At 41.6% G+C, this 21,513-nt stretch overlaps 2 protein-coding genes across 4 annotated transcripts in view; both read left to right on the top strand.

Annotated features, from left to right (window-relative positions):
• The first annotated feature begins 6,673 nt into the window (after positions 1-6,673).
• On the top strand, positions 6,674-12,889 carry LYZ (lysozyme). Of its 2 annotated transcripts, XM_025400978.1 has the most exons (4): positions 6,674-6,881; positions 8,448-8,612; positions 11,170-11,248; positions 12,112-12,889. In XM_025400978.1, exons 1-4 carry the CDS (start codon positions 6,746-6,748, stop codon positions 12,176-12,178), a joined length of 447 nt encoding a protein of 148 aa, XP_025256763.1. In that variant the 5' UTR covers positions 6,674-6,745; the 3' UTR covers positions 12,179-12,889. The 2 variants fall into 2 exon arrangements, with proteins under 2 accessions (XP_025256763.1, XP_025256764.1); XM_025400979.1 differs by lacking the exon at positions 11,170-11,248 and having other exon boundaries at positions 6,714-6,881; positions 12,112-12,454.
• A 5,453-nt stretch (positions 12,890-18,342) lies between these two features.
• YEATS4 (YEATS domain containing 4) overlaps positions 18,343-21,513 on the top strand; it is a 25,227-nt gene continuing 22,056 nt past the window's right edge. The window contains exon 1 of one of the 2 annotated variants that reach the window (XM_025400976.1): positions 18,343-18,664. In XM_025400976.1, coding sequence (XP_025256761.1) covers positions 18,614-18,664 — 51 coding nt within the window. In that variant the 5' untranslated portion in view covers positions 18,343-18,613. The remainder of the gene's footprint in view (positions 18,665-21,513) is intronic. The other variant, XM_025400977.1, reaches the window with a different exon arrangement.

The following is a 21,513-nucleotide window of genomic DNA, read 5'->3' on the forward strand; positions in this document are numbered from 1 at the left end:
TATACTGACACAGGTAATATTTTAATTACTTAATACTAATAGCAAAAACAAGATTGCAGGAACAAAAAATATATAGTAGTGACATAAATTAGAGTCAAACAAGATTATAAAGACAGAGGGGTCTGGCTCACTAGTGTGGACCATTGAAAATCTAAACACTGGCCAGGCATAGTGGTTCATGCCTACAAGCTCAGCACTTTGGGAGGCCAAGGTGGGAGGATCACTTGAGCCCAGGAGTTCAAGACCTGACTGAGCAACAAAGTGAGACCCCGTCTATACAAAAATTAAAATAGTTAGCCAGGTGTGTGGTACGTGCCTGTAGTCCCAGCTACTCTGGAGACTGAGGCAGGAGGGTGGCTTGAGCCCAGGAGTTCAAGGATGTAGTGAGTTACGTTGTGCACTCCAGCCTGGGTGACAGAGTGAGAATCTGTCTCTAAAAAAAAAAAAAAAAGAAAAGAAAAGAAAACGACCTAGGGTTACCTCTGGAGTTAATGGTGACCTGAGTCATGACAACAACGAGCTAGTTTCAGGAAAATAGTTTAATCCCTAGAGCCCGCAAGAATCATCTCATTTTCTGCTTTCTAATCACATTCTAATCAGAGCAAGCAAGTCTAGATCAAATAGTGTGGTTAGTATAGATTTGGTGTACCATAAATGGATGTAAGAAACATCACTTTGCTTTCTTCCCAAATCTAACAAAATATGTCTCTAAGCCCCACTTCCCCTGTGTGGTGAGGCAATGCTAGTTTTCGTTAAACTTTTTAAGCTGCTCTCCTGTCCAGGAGCTTCTAGGAGTCTCAAAAAAACTACGAAGTTCCGAAAACCTGGGGAAGACCTTAGAGCTTCAGCCTGTCATGGTCATACCTGAGCTGCTCAGACAGTGGTTATTGCCCAAGCTGACGTGGTCATTCAAAGGCAGGAGGCTCCTTTTCCAAGCTTTGTTGATGCCCAAGGCAGGGCAATTTGTGTTCAATTTCTCCAGCAGCTATGCGCCATCCAAGAGACCTCTTGCCATTGCCCTGGATCCCACATGGGAGTGAGATGCAGAGTCCTACCAGTCTTGGAATCTGCTGCCACTGTCACCCTAGATATGATCAAATTTACCTGGTCAATACCCAGTGGCCTCAGAAAGTTCCTCCCCAGCTTATTCTCTCTCAGTGGAATTTGTTTCCCAAACAATAGCCTGGATAGGAGGTAGCATTCTGGAAGCATGGCAACTTGTGTTTCTTCCAGGAAATACAAATGCTATTCTTGCAAGAGTTTTAAATCTTTTTTTTTTTAACTATGCAATAAAAATGACCCTACCAAAAGAACACTGTACTGAGATATTCTTTCTAGTTACTTTTTACACGGCTTATATGTTATTTGAATGCTGCTCATGAAGCTCTGTGAAAATAGTTCACTTATTTCCATTGAAATTTAAGAGAACACAGATCTGGGTAGAGATGAGCTGCAGAAGAAAGATGACTATAAAGTAACATGACTGCCTCAACAAATATGACAGAGTTCATATATGCAGATGAATGAGGAAGCCTTCAAAATAATCACCTTTACTTTAGTAATTCCACTATCGATTAAAATATTTTCGGAACCTCTCTCTTAGAGTTCCCTTCAAGGCCTAAAACACACTCCTCTCTTTCTCCCTCCCTTTCTTTCTCTTATTTTCTCTTATCTCCCTGAGATATTCGTTGTAGCTTATGTCTTATTTTGTTTTGCCTCTGTTTCCTTTGAGTTCTTCTTCTCGAAATGTTTCTTTTGATATTAATGTCTCTGTATTTCACAATAGTGTCTTTCATCAAGCATCCTCCACTGATTATGTAAGAGTAATATAAAGCACTAAAGAGCTGAGCAGAAAATCTGTAAGCCTGGGTATGTCTCACCACAAGCAATTGATCGAGACTGGCCATTTCACTGTGGGCCCCAAATAATAATATCTATAGGTCTTTTCTCCTGGTTCAGATATTTACTCCAGAGAGAATCCTACTGGTTCCTGCCTGGGAGGTGGTTTTGGCAGCCAGACATCGAGGAGCTCGGTTCAGGCAGGTTGAGAGCTGGGTGACTGGCTTACTCTTCAGAAGGCAGATTTGTATTTAATGCCTCTATTTTCATTATGGCATTATCCCCTGTCTTTAGTCATGCCTTGAGTCCCAAGTCCAGAGTCTCTGGTTCATCATCTCCAAAGACTGATCTTCTCATCCTTCTTCTAGGATTGGGGAAAGGCAGCAACCTGGTTTCCTGGTCTGGGGGAGAAAATCTGGGGCTTAACTGTTTCATATACAGATTTCCAACCTGTCTTTTTGTTTATAGCACTGCCGTGCAGTCCTGCCTTCAGAATTACCTAGTTTTTTCCAGGATCTAAGGCACAAGTTAGTTTGCTCTGTAGTGATTCCCCTTTTTCCAGGCACTCAGGTGTCAGCTTTCTCCATTATCCTAAATTAGTTACTACTCAGCCACTCTGTATTATAAACTTTTATTGACATTTCTCATCTATTATCATCTCGTCTGCTTTTCCTTTGCCCTTGTTGGTTTATACCTTTTCATATTCCTTTTGTTGATACTTTAATGTAATTTGGAAAGTGAACAGAGAGAAACCTGTGTGCCCAACCCACCACTTTCAAAAGAGGGCATAGTGGCTTATGCTTGTAATCCCAGCACTTTGGGAGGCCAAGGCAGGAGAATTGCTTGAGCCCAGGAGTTCAGGACCAACCTTGGCAACATAGCGAGACCCTGTCTCTACAAAAAATGAAAAATTAGCTGTGTGTGGTGGTACATACCTGTAGGTGGGAGAGTCACCTGAGCCTGGGAAATCAAAGCTGAAAAAACATGATTGCACTGTTTCACTCCAGTCTGGGCAACAGAGTGAGACCCTGTGATATAGTTTGGTTATTTATCCCCATCCAAATCTCCTGTTGAATTATAATCCCCAATGTTGGAGCTGGGGCCTGGTGGGAGGTGTTTGGGTCATGGGGGCAGATCCCTCATGGCTTGGTACTGTCCTGGTGATAGTGAGTGAGTTCTCACGAGATCTGGTTGTTGTAAAGTGTGGCACTACCCCAGCCCCCGGCAACTCTCTTGCTCCTGCTCCCACCATGTGAAATACCTGTTCCTCCTTAACCTTCCTCCATAACTGTAAGCTTCCTGGGGCCTCTCCAGTAGCAGATGCCGATGCCATGCTTCCTGAACAGCCTGTAGAACCATGAGCCAATTAAACCTCTTTTCTTATAAATTACCCAGTCTCAAGTATTTCTTTATAGCAACACAAGAATGGCCTAACAGAGCTGGGTGCAGTGGCTCATGTTTGTAATCCAAGCACTTTGGGAGGCTGAGGCAGGAGGATTGCTTAAGTCCAGGAGTTCAAGACCAGCCTGGACAACATAGCAAGACTGTGTTTCTACTAAAAATTTAAAAAGTTGGCCAGGTGTGATGGCACACGCTTATGGTCCCAGCTACTCGCCTGTGGTCCCAGCTACTCGCCTGTGGTCCCAGCTACTTGAGAGGCTGAGGCAGGAGGATTGCATGAGCCCAGGAGTTCATGCTGCAGTGAGCCAAGATTGCGCCCCTGCACTCTAGCCTGGGCAGCAGAGCAAGACCCTATCTCCAAAAAAACAAAACAAAACAAAACAAAACAAAGCAAAACAAAACAAAACTGGCCTTACATCCTATCTAAAAACAGAACAAAACAGAGGGCTATAGCACATTGTTTAGAATATCTTTTTTTTTTATTTTTTTTTTATTTTTATTTATTTTTATTTTTTTTTACGAGACGGAGTCTCGCTCTGTCGCCCAGGCTGGAGTGTGCAGTGGCCGGATCTCGCTCACTGCAAGCTCCGCCTCCCGGGTTCACGCCATTCTCCTGCCTCAGCCTCCCGAGCAGCTGGGACTACAGGCGCCCGCCACCTCGCCCGGCTAGTTTTTTTGTATTTTTTAGTAGAGACAGGGTTTCACCGCGTTAGCAAGGATGGTCTCGATCTCCTGACCTCGTGATCCGCCCGTCTCGGCCTCCCAAAGTGCTGGGATTACAGGCTTGAGCCACCGCGCCTGGCCTAGAATATCTTACATTATGGCAAATCTTTATCTTTTCAGGATGGCTTTAGTTTTGGGGAATAGTCAAAAGTGTGAGAAACCCTTAGTTAGATTCCCTTTCCCAGGCCTGAAGCACCCAACACTCACCATAAATAATTATTTTTCTCTATCTTGAGAAACAAATGAGTAAATCATAACTATTGTCCACTGTAATACAACAAAGTAATCTAGGGTCTGTAAGCAACTTTCGTAAAAAGATAAAATGCATACATTGCATCAAAAAGAACATGCAATACATACAATTTCTGAGGAAGAAAAATAATCTGTGCCCTCAAATCATGCTTACTTGCTATTTTATTTTTAAATAGATTGCTCATTAAACCTACCTCAAATGGAATGATAGGATTATAAATGGGTAACTGCCCTTAACTTCTTCCCCAGGGGAGATAATTAAGGGGATCCCTTTGAAGTAGTCACTTGATAACATGCTGTCACTTTGGTTCAGGTTGGCAGCAAATATTTGCTTGTTCCACTCCCAAGAAAGTATAAGGTCATAACTGTCTAGACATTTGAAAAGAAAAATTAATCTTATCAGCATAAGGCTGAAACCAGCATATGTAATAACTGGCCATCTTTAGTATTGAGTTGGGAATGGTATAAAGGGGACCAAAGACCAAAGGCTAACTCTTTTTTTCTTCTTCTTTTTTTTTTTCTTTTTTTTATTTTTGAGACACAGTCTCACTCTAGTTGCCCAGCTGGAGTGCAGTAGCATGATCTCAGCTAACTGCAGCCTCAACCTCCCGGGTTCAGGTGATCATCTGACCCTCAACCTCCCAAGTAGCTGGGACTACAAGCACATTTAAAAATTTTTTTTATTTTTATTTTTAGTAAACATAGGGTTTTTCCATGTTGCCCAGGTTGGTCTCCAACTCCTGATCTCAAGCAATCCTCCTGCCTCAGCCTCCGATAGTGCTGGAAATATAGGCATGAGCCACGCGCCCAGCGAAGACTAACTCTTTTAATTGGTTTCTGTCTCTTTGGGTCTTGAAAATCTGTCTCACTATTTATTATTATTATCATTATTATTATTATTATTATTATTTGAGACAGAGTCTCACTCTGTTGCCCAGGCTAGAGTGCAATGGCGCAATCTTGACTCACTGCAACCTCCGCCTCCTGGGTTCAAGCAATTCTCCTGCCTCAGCCTCCTGAGTAGCTGGGATTATAGGCACCCACCACTATGCCTAGCTAATTTTTGTATTTTTAGTAGAGACAGGGTTTCAGCATGCTGACCAGGCTGGTCTTCAACTCCTGACCTCAGGTGATCCACCTGCCTTGGCCTCCCAAAGTGCTGGGATTACAGGCATGAGACACCACACCTGGCCCTCTTTATTATTGAAGAATCAAAATTAGACCTAGCCTGAAAAATGAGATTATTCTTGATTTTTGGACAGGGTCCTTGAACTGTCATTTAAAACCAAATCTGGTAATCTTTAGAGGCCATTGATGAAAAATAAGGGTGACTACAAAGTGATGACACTTTGTGTGGCTCAGAATCTGTCTTCATAGGCAGATACAGAAGCATAGTTCTTTTTGAGTTCTGGTAGCATTGTTTTAAAAGCTGTGCACAGCCTCGTGAGATTGCTATTTTCCAAGGTAGCATTTAGTTGGATATATGTGTTTGGGTAAGTTTGATTTTAAAAATGCTATTGCTTTCTAATAACCTCCTATGTTCTAATACGAAAATGGGAGGCAAAGTGTTGTGAAAAGTAGTTGGTAAATTCGGCCGGGCATGGTGGCTCACACCTGTAACCCCAGCACTTTGGAAGACCAAGGCGGGTGGATCACGAGGTCAAGAGATTGAGACCATCCTGGCCAACATGGTGAAACCCCATCTCTACTAAAAATACAAAAATTAGCTGGGCGTGGTGGCACATGCCTGTAGTCCTAGCTACCCAGGAGGCTGAGGCTAGATAATTGCTTGAACCCGGGAGGCGGAGGTTGCAGTGAGCTGAGATTGCACCACTGCACTCCAGCCTGGCGACAGAGTAAGACTCCCTATCAAAAAAAAAAAAAAAAAAATGTAGTTGGTAAAGTTGTTCACTTGGACCTTATTTATAATAGTAAAACACTGATTCATAATAATAAAACATTTACTATAGTAACAAAAAGAGTCTAGAGTAAGAAACTAGCTGAGCAACGTGGTGTCACACTATACACCCAGTAAGACAACAGGCACATGTGTCATGTCCATTTTGTGGAAAATGTATGTAAAATAATTTTAAGTAAAAAAGATAAATACCAAACAGTGAATGCATAGAAAAAATTTCATGAAATTGAATGTCAGTCAAAAATCACAGCTCATTTTAAGCTGTACAAAATAGTCATTGTTTTCTTTATAATTGCTCAAATTCATAATCAAACAGAAGAAGGTTCCTGTCTTGTAAACAGTGCTATGCCCCAATGCTTCCAGAGCCAGTACTTTAAACAATGCCATTTCATTATTTTCCTGTAGACTAATTCTTAGGAAATTAGAGTATCTCTCTTCAAGCATTAAAAAATCTCTTTAGAATCAGTAGATCAATACACAGTTCCTGTTTTCCACACAGCTGAAAGGGTGGAGCCACCAAAACACAAGGGGAAGAAGGAAGTTAAAAGATGTAAATACTGGGACCAGCTCACCCTGCTCAGCCTGACCTAGCAGTCTGACCTAGCAGTCAACATGAAGGCTGTCATTATTCTGGGGCTTGTCCTCCTTTCTGTCACGGTCCAGGGCAAGATCTTTGAAAGGTGTGAGTTGGCCAGAACTCTGAAAAGATTGGGACTGGATGGCTACAGGGGAATCAGCCTAGCAAACTGTAAGTCTACTCTCTATACTTCCAGAGAATTAGTTATGTATGGAACAGACACTAGGAGAGAAGGAAGAAGAAGGGGCTTTGAGTGAATAGATGTTTTACTTCTTTGTGGTTTTATATACTTACAATGGCTAAAAACATCAGTTTGATTCTTTATAATCAGAGATACCCGATAAAGGAGTAAGAGCATGGCAGGGGAAAATTCCATTCTAAGTAAAACAGGACCTGTTGTACTGTTCTAGTGCTAGGAAGTTTGCTGGATGCCTGAGATTCAATGGCACATGTAAGCTGACTGAAAGATACATTTGAGGACCTGGCAGAGCTCTCTCAAGTCCTTGGTGTGTGACTCCAGTTATTTCCCGTTTCGAACTTCTGAGAGCCTAGAGTGATGCAGCATTTTTCTTGTCTTCAAGTGCCCTGCCATGATGTGGTTTTTTTGTTTGTTTTTTGTTTGTTTGTTTTGTTTTTTGTTTGTTTTAAGACGGTCTCACTCTGTGGCCCAGGCTGGAGTGCAGTGGCATGATCTCAGCTCATTGCAACCTCCACCTTCTGGGCTCAAGTGATTCTCGTGCTTCAGCCTTCCGAGTAGCTGCAACTACAGGTGTGCACCACTATACCGAGCTAATTTTTTGTATTTTCAGTAGAGATGGAGTTTCACCATGTTGGCCAGGCTAGTCTTGAACTCTTGGCCTCAAATGATCCGCCCACCTCAGCCTCCCAAAGTGCTAGGATTATAGGTGTGAACCACTGCACCTGGCCGACATGGGATTTTTAATAGTGATGTTTTTAAAGAATATATTGAATTCCCTACACAAGGGCAGTAGGAACCTAGTTCCCTTCATTCACTCTTTGTATAGGATTCCAGAAACTCAGCATGAAATGTTTTATTATTTTTATCTACTCTACTTGACTATCTTTCATTTTCTCCCACACAATTCAAGATGTGCCACGAGGAAAAGTTATTTTACAGTTTAGTCCATAGTTGTCAATGTAATAATCTCTGTAGTTTTCAGATTTAATTCAGATACTTTCCCTCAATAGCTATTTTTGAATGAATGAGTGAAGGGATGAAATCACAGAATAGTCTTGTTTTCAAGATTCTAACTTGATATCCAAATTCACCTTTAGATATTATAAGAAAATTTCTCTCTATCCGAAAATCCTTATGTTTTTCCGATTTTTTAAAAAAAGCATTTTTCCATCAGCCTATGTATCTGCTATGAATTTACAAAATCTACTCAACAGCTCTATTGATTTTTCTGTTCTTGGCTGAATGTTGCCTGAGGGATGGGAGCACAGGAAGGGTAAAAGCAATGGAAGAAACACGTATTTTAATATTTTTAAAAGTATGTTATATTGTTCATTAGTGTTACAAGATAATTTGCATTACAAAAGGATTCTCTTACAAGTCCCTTAATACTAAAGTGTTAAGATATTTTATAAGTTAAGTAAATCTTTATACTTATAAAACAAATCAGTAAAATAGAAGTAGCTAAATAGAACTGATTTTGCTATAGAGTGTAAGTCCCTTAGTGTTGCTGTTTATTACTAAAAATAAGTTCTTTTCAGGGGTGTGTTTGGCCAAATGGGAGAGTGATTATAACACACAAGCTACAAACTACAATCCTGGAGACCAAAGCACTGATTATGGGATATTTCAGATCAATAGCCACTACTGGTGTAATAATGGCAAAACCCCAGGAGCAGTTAATGCCTGTCATATATCCTGCAATGGTAAGACCAGCTAATATTTGACCAATCTGGTTATACTTACAAGAATTGAGGTTCAATGCAAATGAAAAAGCCTTGAAGGGTTCATGAGTGACCTAGAAAAACTACATCTCAACTTCCAGAAAGTCATTATTATTTCCTCATAATTCCCTCAGTAAGAAATTAAAGAAGCGGTATCATAAAAGGTTGACTTTTTTTAATATACAGAAGTTTCTGAAATGACTTATTAATTTACTGTCAATGGCCTTACTGATGCTTTGTCCCAAACAATGCCATTGCTCCTGCTCACTTTGGGGAAGTTTAGGGATAATTTAATTGTATGGTCCTTTTTCAATCGTTTTACTTTTTATTAGGAAATGTTCTAAATACATACAAAATTAGAGACATTAGTATAATAAACAGCCATATGCCCATTATGCACTTTAAAAGTTGTTAACATTTTGCCATGGTCACTTCTTCTATGTTTTTTTGTTTTTTGTTTTTTGTTTTGCTGAGAGTTTTTTGTTTTGTTTTGTTTTGTTTTGTTTTGAGACAGAGTCTCACCGTACCCCAGGCTATAATGCAGTGGCACCATCACAGCTTACTGCAGCCTCAAGTGATCCTCCCACCTCAGCCTCCCAAGTAGCTGGGACTACAGGCATACACCACCATGCCTGGCTATTTTTTGAAATTTTTAGTACAGGCAAATTCTGTGTTGCCCAGGCTGGTCTTGAACTCCTGAGCTCAAGCAATCTTCCCACCTCAGCCTCCTTAAGTGCTGAAATTACAGGCATGAGCCACTGTACCTGGCTACTGCTGAGAGACTTTTAAGTGAATTAGGAACATTACGACATTCCATTTCTAAATTCTTTAGTTTACATCTTCAAAAAATACATTTCCTGTAGAACTATTACTGTAAATAAAAAATTAACTTAAGGATTTATTTAGAGTGAAACAAATGTTTTATTGAACTCATAAAAATAGAAATAATGTGGAATCTTCAGTGTCAAAAATATTGCAGAAATCTTGCAAAGTTGATATTATTAAATTTTTAAATATTAAAATTCCCAGTAGAGAACATTAATCTTATTTTAAAAATCCAGTTATTGGGCCGGGCGCGGTGGCTCAAGCCTGTAATCCCAGCACTTTGGGAGGCCGAGGCGGGTGGATCACAAGGTCAGGAGATCGAGACTATCCTGGCTAACATGGTGAAACCCCGTCTCTACTAAAAATACAAAAAAACCTAGCCGGGCGCGGTAGCGGGCGCCTGTAGTCCCAGCTACTCGGGAGGCTGAGGCGGGAGAATGGCGTGAACCCGGGGGGCGGAGCTTGCAGTGAGCCGAGATCGCGCCACTGCACTCCAGCCTGGGAGACACAGTGAGACTCCGTCTCAAAAAAAAAAAAAAAAAAAAAAAATTTATATTATATAATCTTTGGTCATTAAATAAAAATTAGAAAATACAAATAAGAAAAATAACACCCATAATCTTACTCCCCAGAGGTTTATAACCATGGGTAAAATCTGGTATATATTCTTTTGTGTTTTTTTGGTTTTTTTTTTTGAGACGGAGTCTCGCTCTGTCACCCAGGCTGGAGTGCAGTGGCACGATCTCAGCTCACTGCAAACTCCACCTCCCGGGTTCAGACTATTCTCCTGCCTCAGCCTCCCGAGCAGCTGGGACTACAGGCTCCCGCCACTACACCCAGCTAATTTTTTTGTATTGTTAGTACAGACGGGGTTTCACCGTGTTAGGCAGGATGGTCTCGATCTCCTGACCTCATGATCCGCCCGCCTCGGCCTTCCAAAGTGCTGGGATTACAGGCGTGAGCCACTACGCCCGGCCTAATTCTGGTTTATATTCTTCCAGAATGTATATCAATCATGTGTATGAATGTTAAATTACATCATACATATATATACCCACATACAAACATGTAAGTAATCTGTGCTTTTGCAAAAATTAAATTGTATTATACACACTGCTTTACAATTTGCTTCTTATCACACAAAATTATTTGCATGTCAGCAAATACAAATCGGTTTTTAATGATCTTTTGCTCCATTTTCCAGATGAGAAAAAATACAAATTTGTATCATCATTTGAAAAGAATGACTAGAATTTTAATATATGAATATTCTATAATTTACTGATCCAACTGTTACTATTGAGCACTTAGATTGTTTCCATTTTTCCCTCTTAGAAATTGCTATGAATAGTTTTGTGTATACATCTTTGGGTGCATTTCTTATTTCTTTTGGATAAATTTTCAGTAATAGAACTGCTGAGTAAAATATCACTAGGTGTTTTTTTACAGTGTCTAGTACAAAGAGGACCTTTAATCATTTCGTTAATACTTCTAGAACTTCCAATGACTTCGGTAAATGAAGGAAAAAATACTTCATTTCATGCTGAATGGGAGAGAATGAAGAGAAAGTTTTCCCCAACAATCACACATATATGGACTTATAGAAAATAATATCTTAGCATTCTTTCCACAGCCTAACAGAATAAAGCTGGCTAAACCTAAATTAAAATAAAATATCTAATAAAGTTTTTATTGCTTACCACCTGTCTTTCAGCTTTGCTGCAAGATAACATCGCTGATGCTGTAACTTGTGCAAAGAGGGTTGTCAGTGATCCACAAGGCATTAGAGCATGGTATGTTTTAAGTGTTAAAAGGGAAAACTATTTTGCTCTACTGTTGATATATACCATGAGAGCAGACTTTCAAAGACGAAATTATGCTAATGACACCTAAAAATTGCAGCTTTTGGCTTATGCTAAATAATGTATTACCTACACCTTGAAGAAACAATCTACTTTAACTGATCCAGAATCTTACTCTTTTACTCCACAATTTATTTTAGGGGATTTCTAGAGTTTTAAGATTCTTCACACTCTACCAGTTCCTTGTCATATCTTGAAATTCTTTTTAGAATAAGTAAATGTGGGCCGGGCACGGTGGCTCACGTCCATAATCCCAGCACTTTGGGAGACCAAGGCGGGTGGATCACCTGAGGTCAGGAGTTTGGGACCAGCCTGGCTAACATGGCAAAACCCGGTCTCTAATAAAAATACAAAAAATTAGCTGGGTGTGGTGGCAGGTGCCTGTAATCCCAGCTACTTGGGAGGCTGAGGCAGGAGATTTGCTTGAACCCAGGAGGTGGAGGTTGCAGAGGATTGCACCATTGCACTTCAGCCTGGGCAACAGAGCGAGACTCTGTCTCGAAAAAATAAAAATAAAATAAAATAAAATAAATGTGGAATTCACTTTGCAGTTGCTGCTGTACAACGCACATTACTCAATCTTTATGTTCAGCATTCTATGCTCTACTGAGAGATTTGGGTAGGAGTGAGGTACTTTGTATACATATCTTCATTTAATAAATAGCAATCACTGAGTCTATCTTACTATTTTATCTATTGATAAAATATTTTGTTTCCCCAAGGGGTGTGAAGTATGTATATTACAATGAAGATATGTTTTAACCTTTCACCATTTGCTTCATCTTTTTCTACAGGGTGGCATGGAGAAATCACTGTCAAAACAGAGATGTCAGTCAGTATGTTCAAGGTTGTGGAGTGTAATTGCAGAATTTTCCTTCTTCAGCTCATTTTGTCTCTTTCTCACATTAAGGGAGTAGTAATTAAGTGAAAGATCACACTACCATTATTTCCCCTTCAAAGAAATAATATTTTTACAGAAGCAGGAGCAAAATATGGCCTTTCTTCTAAGAGACGTAATGTTCACTAATGTGGTTATTTTATATTAAGCCTACAACAGTTTTCAGTTTGCAAATAGAGCTAATACTGGTGCAAATTTATCTAAAACCTTGGTTATCAAATACATCTCCAGTACATTCAGTTCTTATCAAAGAAATAACCCAGACTTAATCTTGAATGATATGAGTATGTCCAATATTAAGTAAAAAATATAACAAAAGGTTATCTTCACTTGATCTTGGGCAAAATACCAGCAGCATCAGATGCCTTCATCTGTTCAGTCATCTCCAAAAACAGTAAGAATAACCACTTTTTGTTGGGCGATATGAAATTTTTAAAGGGGTAGAATACCAAATGCTAGAAACAGACTGCCTGAGTTGAGAATTTTGTTTTCTTAAAGTGTGTTTCTTTCTAAATTGCTGTTCCTTAATTTGATTAATTTCATTCATGTATTATGATTAAATCTGAGGTAGATGAGCTTACAAGTATTGAAGTAATTGCTAACTAATCACAAATGTGAAATTATGCATAATGTTTGAAAAACACAAACATTCTAATTAAAGGCTTTGCAACACATACCTTGTCTGTTTTTATTTAGACTCCTATAGTGCCTCTGAAGAAAAAAATACAAATATTTGAAAAAATATGATTTGGTGCTCTTATTATCTCTTATATCCTCACTTACTTCACTTAAATAGTTGGATATTGCTGGAGAAAAATCCACAAGCATGCTGACAGGTCTCAGTTTAAATTCATAACCATAAATCTCAAATGAACCCTCATGTCTACCTGACCATTTTAGTTACTTCTCTGCAATCCTTCCATTTTTATGTCCCTAGTCTCCAAAATGACTGTTACTATTTTACTTTTCCTCTTCTCTCTTCAAAACCTCAAGACACACATTCAGCCTCCTCCTCTGCCCCGTTATCCTCCACCCTCCTCTGCTCTCAGCAGATAACCTGGCCTCATATTACACTTATAAAATAAAAGCAACTTCATAGCAAGTTTTCCCCTCCACATCATCAAAGCAGCAGTCATACCTTCCCATAGGCCCATCCTTCCTTCCCTCCTATTATCAGGATGAAGAGCCTCTGCTCCTACCAGCAGCACTGACTCCACATGCAGTTCCCCTCCCATCCCTCTCACTACTCCAAGTTAGGTTGTTTCCTGCATCCCTAGTTTGTTCCTTTTAGCTGGATCACCTCCATCATTCTGCAGTCTGCCCTAGTAACCTCCCATCTTACAACAAATACTCCGCTGACCCTACATAATCCTCCAACTGCAATTCCATTCTCTGCTCCCTTTACAGCAAGACTTCTGGGGAAGGATGTCTGTACTTACCAACTCCATGACCTCACCTCCCATTGTCTTTTCAACCCTCTCTAATCTGGCTTCCATCCTTACCCAGCTGAAACTGCTCCTCCAGGATTTTTCCCATGACTCCTCAGTGCTAATTCCGTGATCACCTTGTTCATCTCAGCAGCATTTGACAAAGTGAACCACTTCATACTTTTAGCAGTTTTTTTCTCCCTTGACTTTTCCTTATTTGCATCCTACTTCAATGACTGTTCTTTCTCAGTCCTTCTTGCTCACTCTTTCTCTGCTATTTAATTTCTAAATGTGAGAGTGCCTCAGGGATCAAGTCTATAATAATTTTATATACTACATATTTTATTTATTTGTTTCTTCTCACCAAAATATAACTTCCAAAATGACAGAGGTTTTCCCACTTTTTTAAAAAAATTGAAATAATCTCAATCTTTCAAAAAATGTAAAAGTACTGTACAAAGATCTTTTATTTTTTTCAGAACTGTTTTGAGAGTAAATAGCCAACATGATACCCAATGGCCCTGATTATATTGGTGTGTAATTCCTACAAAGACATTCTCCTACATAAAACCTCAAAACAATTATCCAAATTAGGAAATTAACACTGATACAATACTACCACCTAATCATCAGATTCCACTCAATTTCAGAGATTGTCCCAATAAGACCTTCGTAACAAAAGCATCTAATTCAGAATCATGTTGTATTTTGTTTTCATGTTTTTTAAGTCTCTTTCAATCTGGATTGTTTCTTCAGTTGTTTCTTTCTGGACTTTTTATGACCTTGCCACTTTTGAAGAGCACAGACTAGTTATGTCATAGAATGTTCCTAAGGTTTTTCTGGTGTTCTTTCGAGTCCATTAGGTTATGCATCTTTGGTAGGAATACCACAGAAATGATGTTCTCACTGCATCATTTCAGGTGGCATGCGTTTTGATTTGCCCCATGACTGATGATGTTCACTTGGATCACTTGATTAAGGTGATGCCTGCAAGCCATCTTCACTGTAAAGTATTTGGGGAAGAGGTGCCTTGAGACTACTGCTCATCACATTTTCAGTTTGTTTTTTTATTTAGAGACAGGATTTCACTCTGTCACCTAGGCTGGAGTGCAGTGGCGTGATCTCGGCTTATTGCAACCTCTGCTTCCTGGGCTCAAGCGATCCTCCCGCCTCAGCCTCCTGAGTAGCTGGGACTACAGGCACGCGTCACCAGGCCTGGCTAATTTTTGTATTTTTAGTAGAGATGGGGTTTTGCCATGTTGCCCAGGCTGGTCTCGAACTCCTGAGCTCAAGCAATCTGCCTGTCTTGGCCTCTCAAATGCTGGATTACAGGCGTGAACCACCGTGCCTGGTCATGCATTTATTTATTTTATCAATATGGACCCATGGTTTCTATTTTATTCAAATCATAAGGAGTTATAGTCCATTACTATTATTTATTTTGATGTTCACACTGTCCTCGATTTGGCCAGTGAGCCTCTGCAAGTTGGCTTCTGTGCCATTTTGACATATTCCCATTATTCTTCAAGCACTTTCTTGTTTTCTGGCACAAGATATTCTAAGGCTCACCTTGTTCCTTCCTTGCTTTCAGAAATGGACTAGGCATTTCTCCAAGGAGCCCTGATTCCTCAAAGTGCATAATAGTATTAAAAACAAGATCTGGGCACTAGGGTGTCACTGTTCCCAGGCCCTATCAGTGAACAGAACTGGAAGATATATGTATTTACACTATATTTATCTCTACATCTATCTATTTATATTGAAAAGCATGAATCCACACCAGTATCTCCAATTCTAATCTCACACCACAGGATTCACTCTAGTTTTCTTCTTTTCCATGTTTTAACTCTCTTCTCTGACAGTAAGAAACTTAGCATCCATTACACTCAATATCCTTAAAATGTGTCCTTAGTACATTTATGTATTTGATGGGTTTGCCTGTATGTAACCAATTTCCCAACTCTGCCCAACATTGAGTGCTCTCCACTCAGGCTCTGACATCCCTCAGTGGGTTGCTTCCTTCCCCCACACCTGGACACCCTCCTTACCATGATACATCTCTGATTTTATAATATGCTGAACCACTGTACTGATAGGAAGAATAGAAATTTTTCACTCATTCCACTTCTGTATTCTAAACACCTAGAAGAGTGACTGGAACATGGTACATGCTCAATAAGTATCAGTTGATCGAATAAATCTCTTGCTGATTATTTAGTATGTTCCCTCCAAGCTGATCATTCTAAGTTTTCTGTTTTTGAGACAGAGCCTCACTCTGTCGCCAGGCTGGAGTGCAGGGGCGCGATCTCGGCTCACTGCAACGTCTGCCTCCTGGGTTCAAGTGATTCTCCTGCCTCAGACTCCCGAGTACTTGGGACTACAGGCACGCGCAAACACGCCCAGCTCATTTTTGTATTTTTAGTAGAGACGGGGTTTCATCATGTCAGGAGGTCGATCTCCTGACCTCATGATCCGCCCGCCTCGGCCTCCCAAAGTGCTGGGATTACAGGCGTGAGCCACCGCGCCCGGCTTTTTTTTTTTTTTTTTTTTAAATTAACTCTTCCAGGCCACATGATTCCAGTACAATAGCTTGCGGGGTTCCAAGCCACGTCTTGGCTAGGTAAATGCAGCACATAGAGCAGCCATGGGAGGGCAGCAGAGGGCCACTACATAGGTGCCACGTTAGGCTTCAAAATTCTTGGATCATTCTGATGTGATTAAACTAAAAAAGAATGAGTTTATGCATATGGAGATACCCTGAGGTGTACAAAGGATGAGTCAAGGTAGGGGAGAGAGAGTTGAAGAGTGACAGCTGAGAAACAGAGATAGGACATGTCCAGGAAATGCCAGGATAACCCAACAACACAGGCTGATTGAGGAAATTGCCAGAGATTAGACAAAGTAGACTGAAGAGGGAAAGCAATGTTTGTTGGATATTTTTGTTTTAGTTTTTGATAAATATTTCTTAGTTATACCAACAGTTTTTAATATAATTACGCCCCCAAACCAAATTTCTACTCTTATTCTGGCAACAGGATAAAAATCAATATCAATGTTTGATCATTTTCAAAAGAAACTCAGTTCCTATGTTGGTTGAAATGCAGTGACATTCATATGACAATTGAGCTCTTCATGTGGCACTGATTATAACTAATCCCTGAGCACATCCCTTGCACTTCTATTTAGTGAAGTCTTCTAAAAAATATTTTCTTCGGCCGGGCGTGGTGTCTCGCGCCTGTAATCCCAGCACTTTGGGAGGCCGAGGCGGGCGGATCACGAGGTCAGGAGATCGAGACCATCCTGGCTAACACGGTGAAACCCTGTCTCTACTAAAAATACAAAAAATTAGCCGGGCGAGGTGGCGGGCGCCTGTAGTCCCAGCTACTCGGGAGGCTGAAGCAGGAGAATGGCGTGAACCCGGGAGGCAGAGCTTGCAGTGAGCTGAGATCGTGCCACTGCACTGCGGCCTCGGTGACAGAGCGAGACTCCGTATCAAAAAAACAAAAAACAAAAAACAAAAAAACTTCAACACTGTTAAATGGAATTACTGAAAATCACAATCAGCAATATTTTCTACTCTTTTAGCTTATTTTTTAAAAATACTTACCTCCGTGCTTTTCAATATTACACTTACATTGCTTCTTCTTGATTTTTCCATTTTAAGATATTGACTTCCCACTATGGAAGTTAAAGATTAAGCTCTATTTCCTTCTCCTCCAACCCCATCAAGCATAGTACCTTTCTCCAAAGCCCATCCTTCCAAATGTAATTCTATTTTTGGGGGAGCGGGGGATCAATAGTCAGTATTTATGTAACCATAAATACAATTACTTTCTTTTCTTACGCAAGATTTTGTTTTCCCTAGAATTAATAGCTGCATAATTCTTACAGCCGCTTAGTTTTCTGTGTACCTGTCATGAGTTAAACTCCCAAACTCTTGGTCAAATCTCCTCTTGAGGATTCAACGCCAGCTGGAATTGCGTCAATTCCATCCTTCTAAAGCAGTGTCTCCCAAAGATTTCTGACCGAATCTAATCTGGATGCGTTGCCGTCTATGCCTGTACACAGCTATCGTCCCCGGGGCTCTTTCAGTATCATCTTGGGATCTTATTATTTTCTGTGTTTATTATTTATTGTATTTCCTGTATTTCATAATTTCCTCCTTCTTGGCTTATTCCCTCATTTTGGTGGATCAGATCTACAAGATCTTCCTGGAAGATCTACAAGATCTTACTGAGAAAAGTAAGATAGGTACTATTTTTTATGTGTAGTGATTTAGCACGTCTGAAACTCTATTCACACACTAGATTGGTAGTTGGATGAGTATTGAAGACTAAATCGTAAGTAATTTTCCCTCAGAGTTTTGAAGACAGTACCGTATGGCTTCCTAGAATCTACCTGAGCAATCTGAAGCCACTCTGATTCCACAGTCTTTATAACCTGGAAGGGTGTGGGGTCTCTTTATTTTCGATGTTCCGAAAATTCACAACGATATGCTTTGACATGGATGCTTTAATATTTGTGCTGGGTGCTTGGTAGGATCTTTCAATGTGGAAACTCATATTCTTAACATCTGGACAACTTTCTGAACTCATTTATTATTTCCTTCCTTTCATTTTTTTTGGTTTGGAACTCCTGGACTGGTCTTGCGATGTGACTGCAGCCGCCAGGCGCGTGCGCAGTGTACACTGCGTGCGCACACGCGAGCCCGTTGCGCCTGCGCACGGTGCCGCCGTCGCCCCTCCTTCCGCTGCGCTCTCCACCTGCGCGGGGCTGAATGGCCTTCGGGAGCGCTGTCGGCCTGAGGAGTTGACGGTTAGTCAGAGTTACAAGCCTTAGTAACTCGCCCTCCCTCGGCCAGAAACCCTCCGCCTGGGCCCGCGCGAGAGGAGCGCGGCCTCTGAGGGGAGCGGCGACCCCGCCAGCCCCGGTCTCTTTCCCTGGCGGCGGCGGCTTCTTCCGTGGGACAATATGTTCAAGAGAATGGCCGAATTTGGGCCTGACTCCGGCGGGAGAGTAAAGGTCAGTGCCCGGACCGCCCCTCTTCCGGGGTGGCTCTCCCGCCCCGGCTCCTCCCTGAGCGGCACGGGGAGGTCGCACTGGGTTTCCTTTCGCGCCTTCTCTCCTAGGGTTTGAACCGTGGTTTCAAGACGGAGAGCGAGTCAGAGCCATTGAGTGAAAAAACGGCGTTCATTGGGCCCCAGCTTCCTCGCGTCACTGCCAACTCCCATCCCCGCCAAAACCAAACAAATCAGTGGTGGCTTGGGGAAACCTGGACGTGGCTGCCGAGGAAACGTGCGAGTCCGAGGGCTGGGAAAGCTCAGCTTGGTGCACATTCGCTGCCAATCTAGGTTATTGGTAAAGCGGTGACGCCACCCCCCTGGTGTGAGGATAACAATAACTAGCCAACAGTCGCTGAGCGCTCACCCGCAGTATTTCCAAGTGCGGTAACTGAGGCACCGAGGCATACGAAGGCTAAGAAAATTTGCCGGAGTTCATGGTGTTCAGAAAGCCCCAAAGCAGGGGCATAACACTGCCTGGCACATGGGGAACATTCAGGAAATGTCAACAACTTTTGTTTTTAGTGAAATTATCATAGAGCCTAGCGTAATGTTTGACATTGTGCCATTTCCCTCACACATCCCCTGGCACGTTAATTTTTTTTTTTTTTTTTGAGACGAAGTGTCGCTCTTGTTGCCCAGGCTGGAGCGCAATGGCGCGATCTCGGCTCACTGCAACCTCTGCCTCTCGGATTCAAGCGATTCTCCTGCCTCAGCCCCCCAAGTAGCTGGGATCACAGGTGCCCGCCACCACGCCTGGCTAATTTTTGTATATTTGATAAAGACAGGGTTTCACCATGTTGACAGCCTGGTCTTGAACTTCTGACCTCACGTGATCCACCCACCTCGGCCTTCCAAAGTGGTGAGATTACACGTGTGAGCCACCGCGTCTGGCCCTGCACGTTGATTTTTAAGGCAGGGCCCACTGGCTCCTGATAAAACAACTATTTGTACCCCATCTGATTTTTATTTGTAGAGGAAAGGAAATTTTTCTTTAAAAAGAATCAACCGTGGCCGGGCGCGGTGGCTCACGCCTGTAATCCCAGCACTTTGGGAGGCCGAGGTGGGTGGATCACCTGAGGTAAGGAGTTCGAGACCAGGCTGGTCAACATGGTGAAACCCCGTCTCTACTAAAACTACAAAAATTAGCCGGGCGTGGTGGAGGGCGCCTGTAATCCCAGCTACTCGGGAGGCTGAGGCAGGAGAGTTGCTTGAACCTGGGAGGCGGAGGTTGCAGTGAGCTGAGATCGCGCCACTGCACTCTAGCCTGGGCGACAGAGCAAGACTCTGTTTCTTCAAAAAATAATAATAATAATTAGTAGGTTTTAAAAATACCTATCTGTGTCTTTTTTTTTTTTTTTTTTTTTATGTTTGAGACGAAGTGTTGCTCTTGTTGCCCAGGCTGGAGTGCAATGGCGCGATCTCGGCTCACCGCAACCTCCACCTCATGGATACAAGCGATTCCCCTGCCTCAGCCTCCTGAATAGCTGGGATTATAGGCATGCGCCACCATGCCCAGCTAATTTTGTATTTTTAGTAGAGACGGGGGTTTCACCGTGTTGGTCAGGCTGGTCTCCAACTCCTGACCTCAGGTGATCCACCTGCCTTGGCCTCCCAAAGTGCTGGGATTACAGGCGTGAGACACCTTGCCTGGCCGCTTTTCTTCATTTCTTATTGTTGTTGGTTACACTCAGTCAGCACTTTTCACATGTAGAAAATCTTGCTCTTTGTCCTTCAGATACATTTCTGTAACTGAGCCATTGGTTTCAGATTCATGTGCAACATTCAATATTTTCACTTAGATTGAAATTTTTTATCTTTCCGTCATAATCTGTCAATACTCACTGCCTTTGCACTTATCAGATATAAGAAATATGTATGTTAAACTAAGGACAAATGTAGCAAACATGTCATCAGCCCTTATTTAACAAGCTTCAGTCATCCAAGTGACACTTGGCCATTTTTGCCATGTCTGAATTCAACTGTAATATTTATTGTAACATTTACATTTAAATCAATTTATTTTTTAAACGCCTTTTTCTAAACGTTAATGTTTTTGAAATTGTAGGATGGTGTTTTTTTTTGTTTTTGAAGACAGAGTCTGGCTGTGTCGCCCAGGCTGGAGTGCAATGGTATAATCTCGGCTCACTGCAACCTCCGCCTCCCAGGTTCAAGCAATTCTCCTGCTTCAGCTTCCCAAGTAGCTGGGATTACAGATGCACACCACCACACCCAGCTAATTTTTGTATTTTTTTTTTTTTTTTTTTTTTGAGACGGAGTCTTGCTCTGTCGCCCAGGCTGGAGTGCGGTGGTGCAATCTCCACTCACTGCAAGCTCCGCCTCCCGGGTTCACGCCATTCTCCTGCCTCAGCCTCCTGTGTGGCTGGGACTACAGGCGCCCGCCACCGCGCCCGGCTAATTTTTGTATTTTTAGTAGAGACGGGGTTTCACCGTGTTAGCCAGGATGGTCTCGATCTCCTTACCTCGTGATCCGCCCATCTCGGCCTCCCAAAGTGCTGGGATTACAGGCGTGAGCCACCGCGCCCGGCCAATTTTTGTATTTTTAGTAGAGACGGGGTTTCACCATGTGGGCCAGGCTGGTCTTGAACCCCCTGACCTCAGGTGAAACACCCGCCTTGGTGAAATTGTAGGTTTTAATTTCTAGTTACAGTTATTATTATTTTTAATACTGATTAAACACATAAGTAAAAAAGTGAAAAATGACCTTTATTCTACCTCTCACAAATTACTCTTTTTTTTTTTTTTTTTTTTTTTTTTTTTTTTTTTTTTTTGGAGGTCTCCTTTTTCCCC

The sequence above is a fragment of the Theropithecus gelada genome, chromosome 11, assembly GCF_003255815.1.
Source record: "Theropithecus gelada isolate Dixy chromosome 11, Tgel_1.0, whole genome shotgun sequence".
Taxonomy (NCBI): Eukaryota; Metazoa; Chordata; class Mammalia; order Primates; family Cercopithecidae; genus Theropithecus; species Theropithecus gelada.

Bases quoted from the DNA above. Each gene is read 5' to 3' on its own strand.
- LYZ (XM_025400978.1), top strand. From the start codon at position 6,746: ATGAAGGCTGTCATTATTCTGGGGCTTGTCCTCCTTTCTGTCACGGTC. The intron at 6,882-8,447 runs GTAAGTCTACTC...AGTTCTTTTCAG, and splicing joins GGGAATCAGCCTAGCAAACT to GGGTGTGTTTGGCCAAATGG. The intron at 8,613-11,169 runs GTAAGACCAGCT...CCTGTCTTTCAG, and splicing joins CTGTCATATATCCTGCAATG to CTTTGCTGCAAGATAACATC.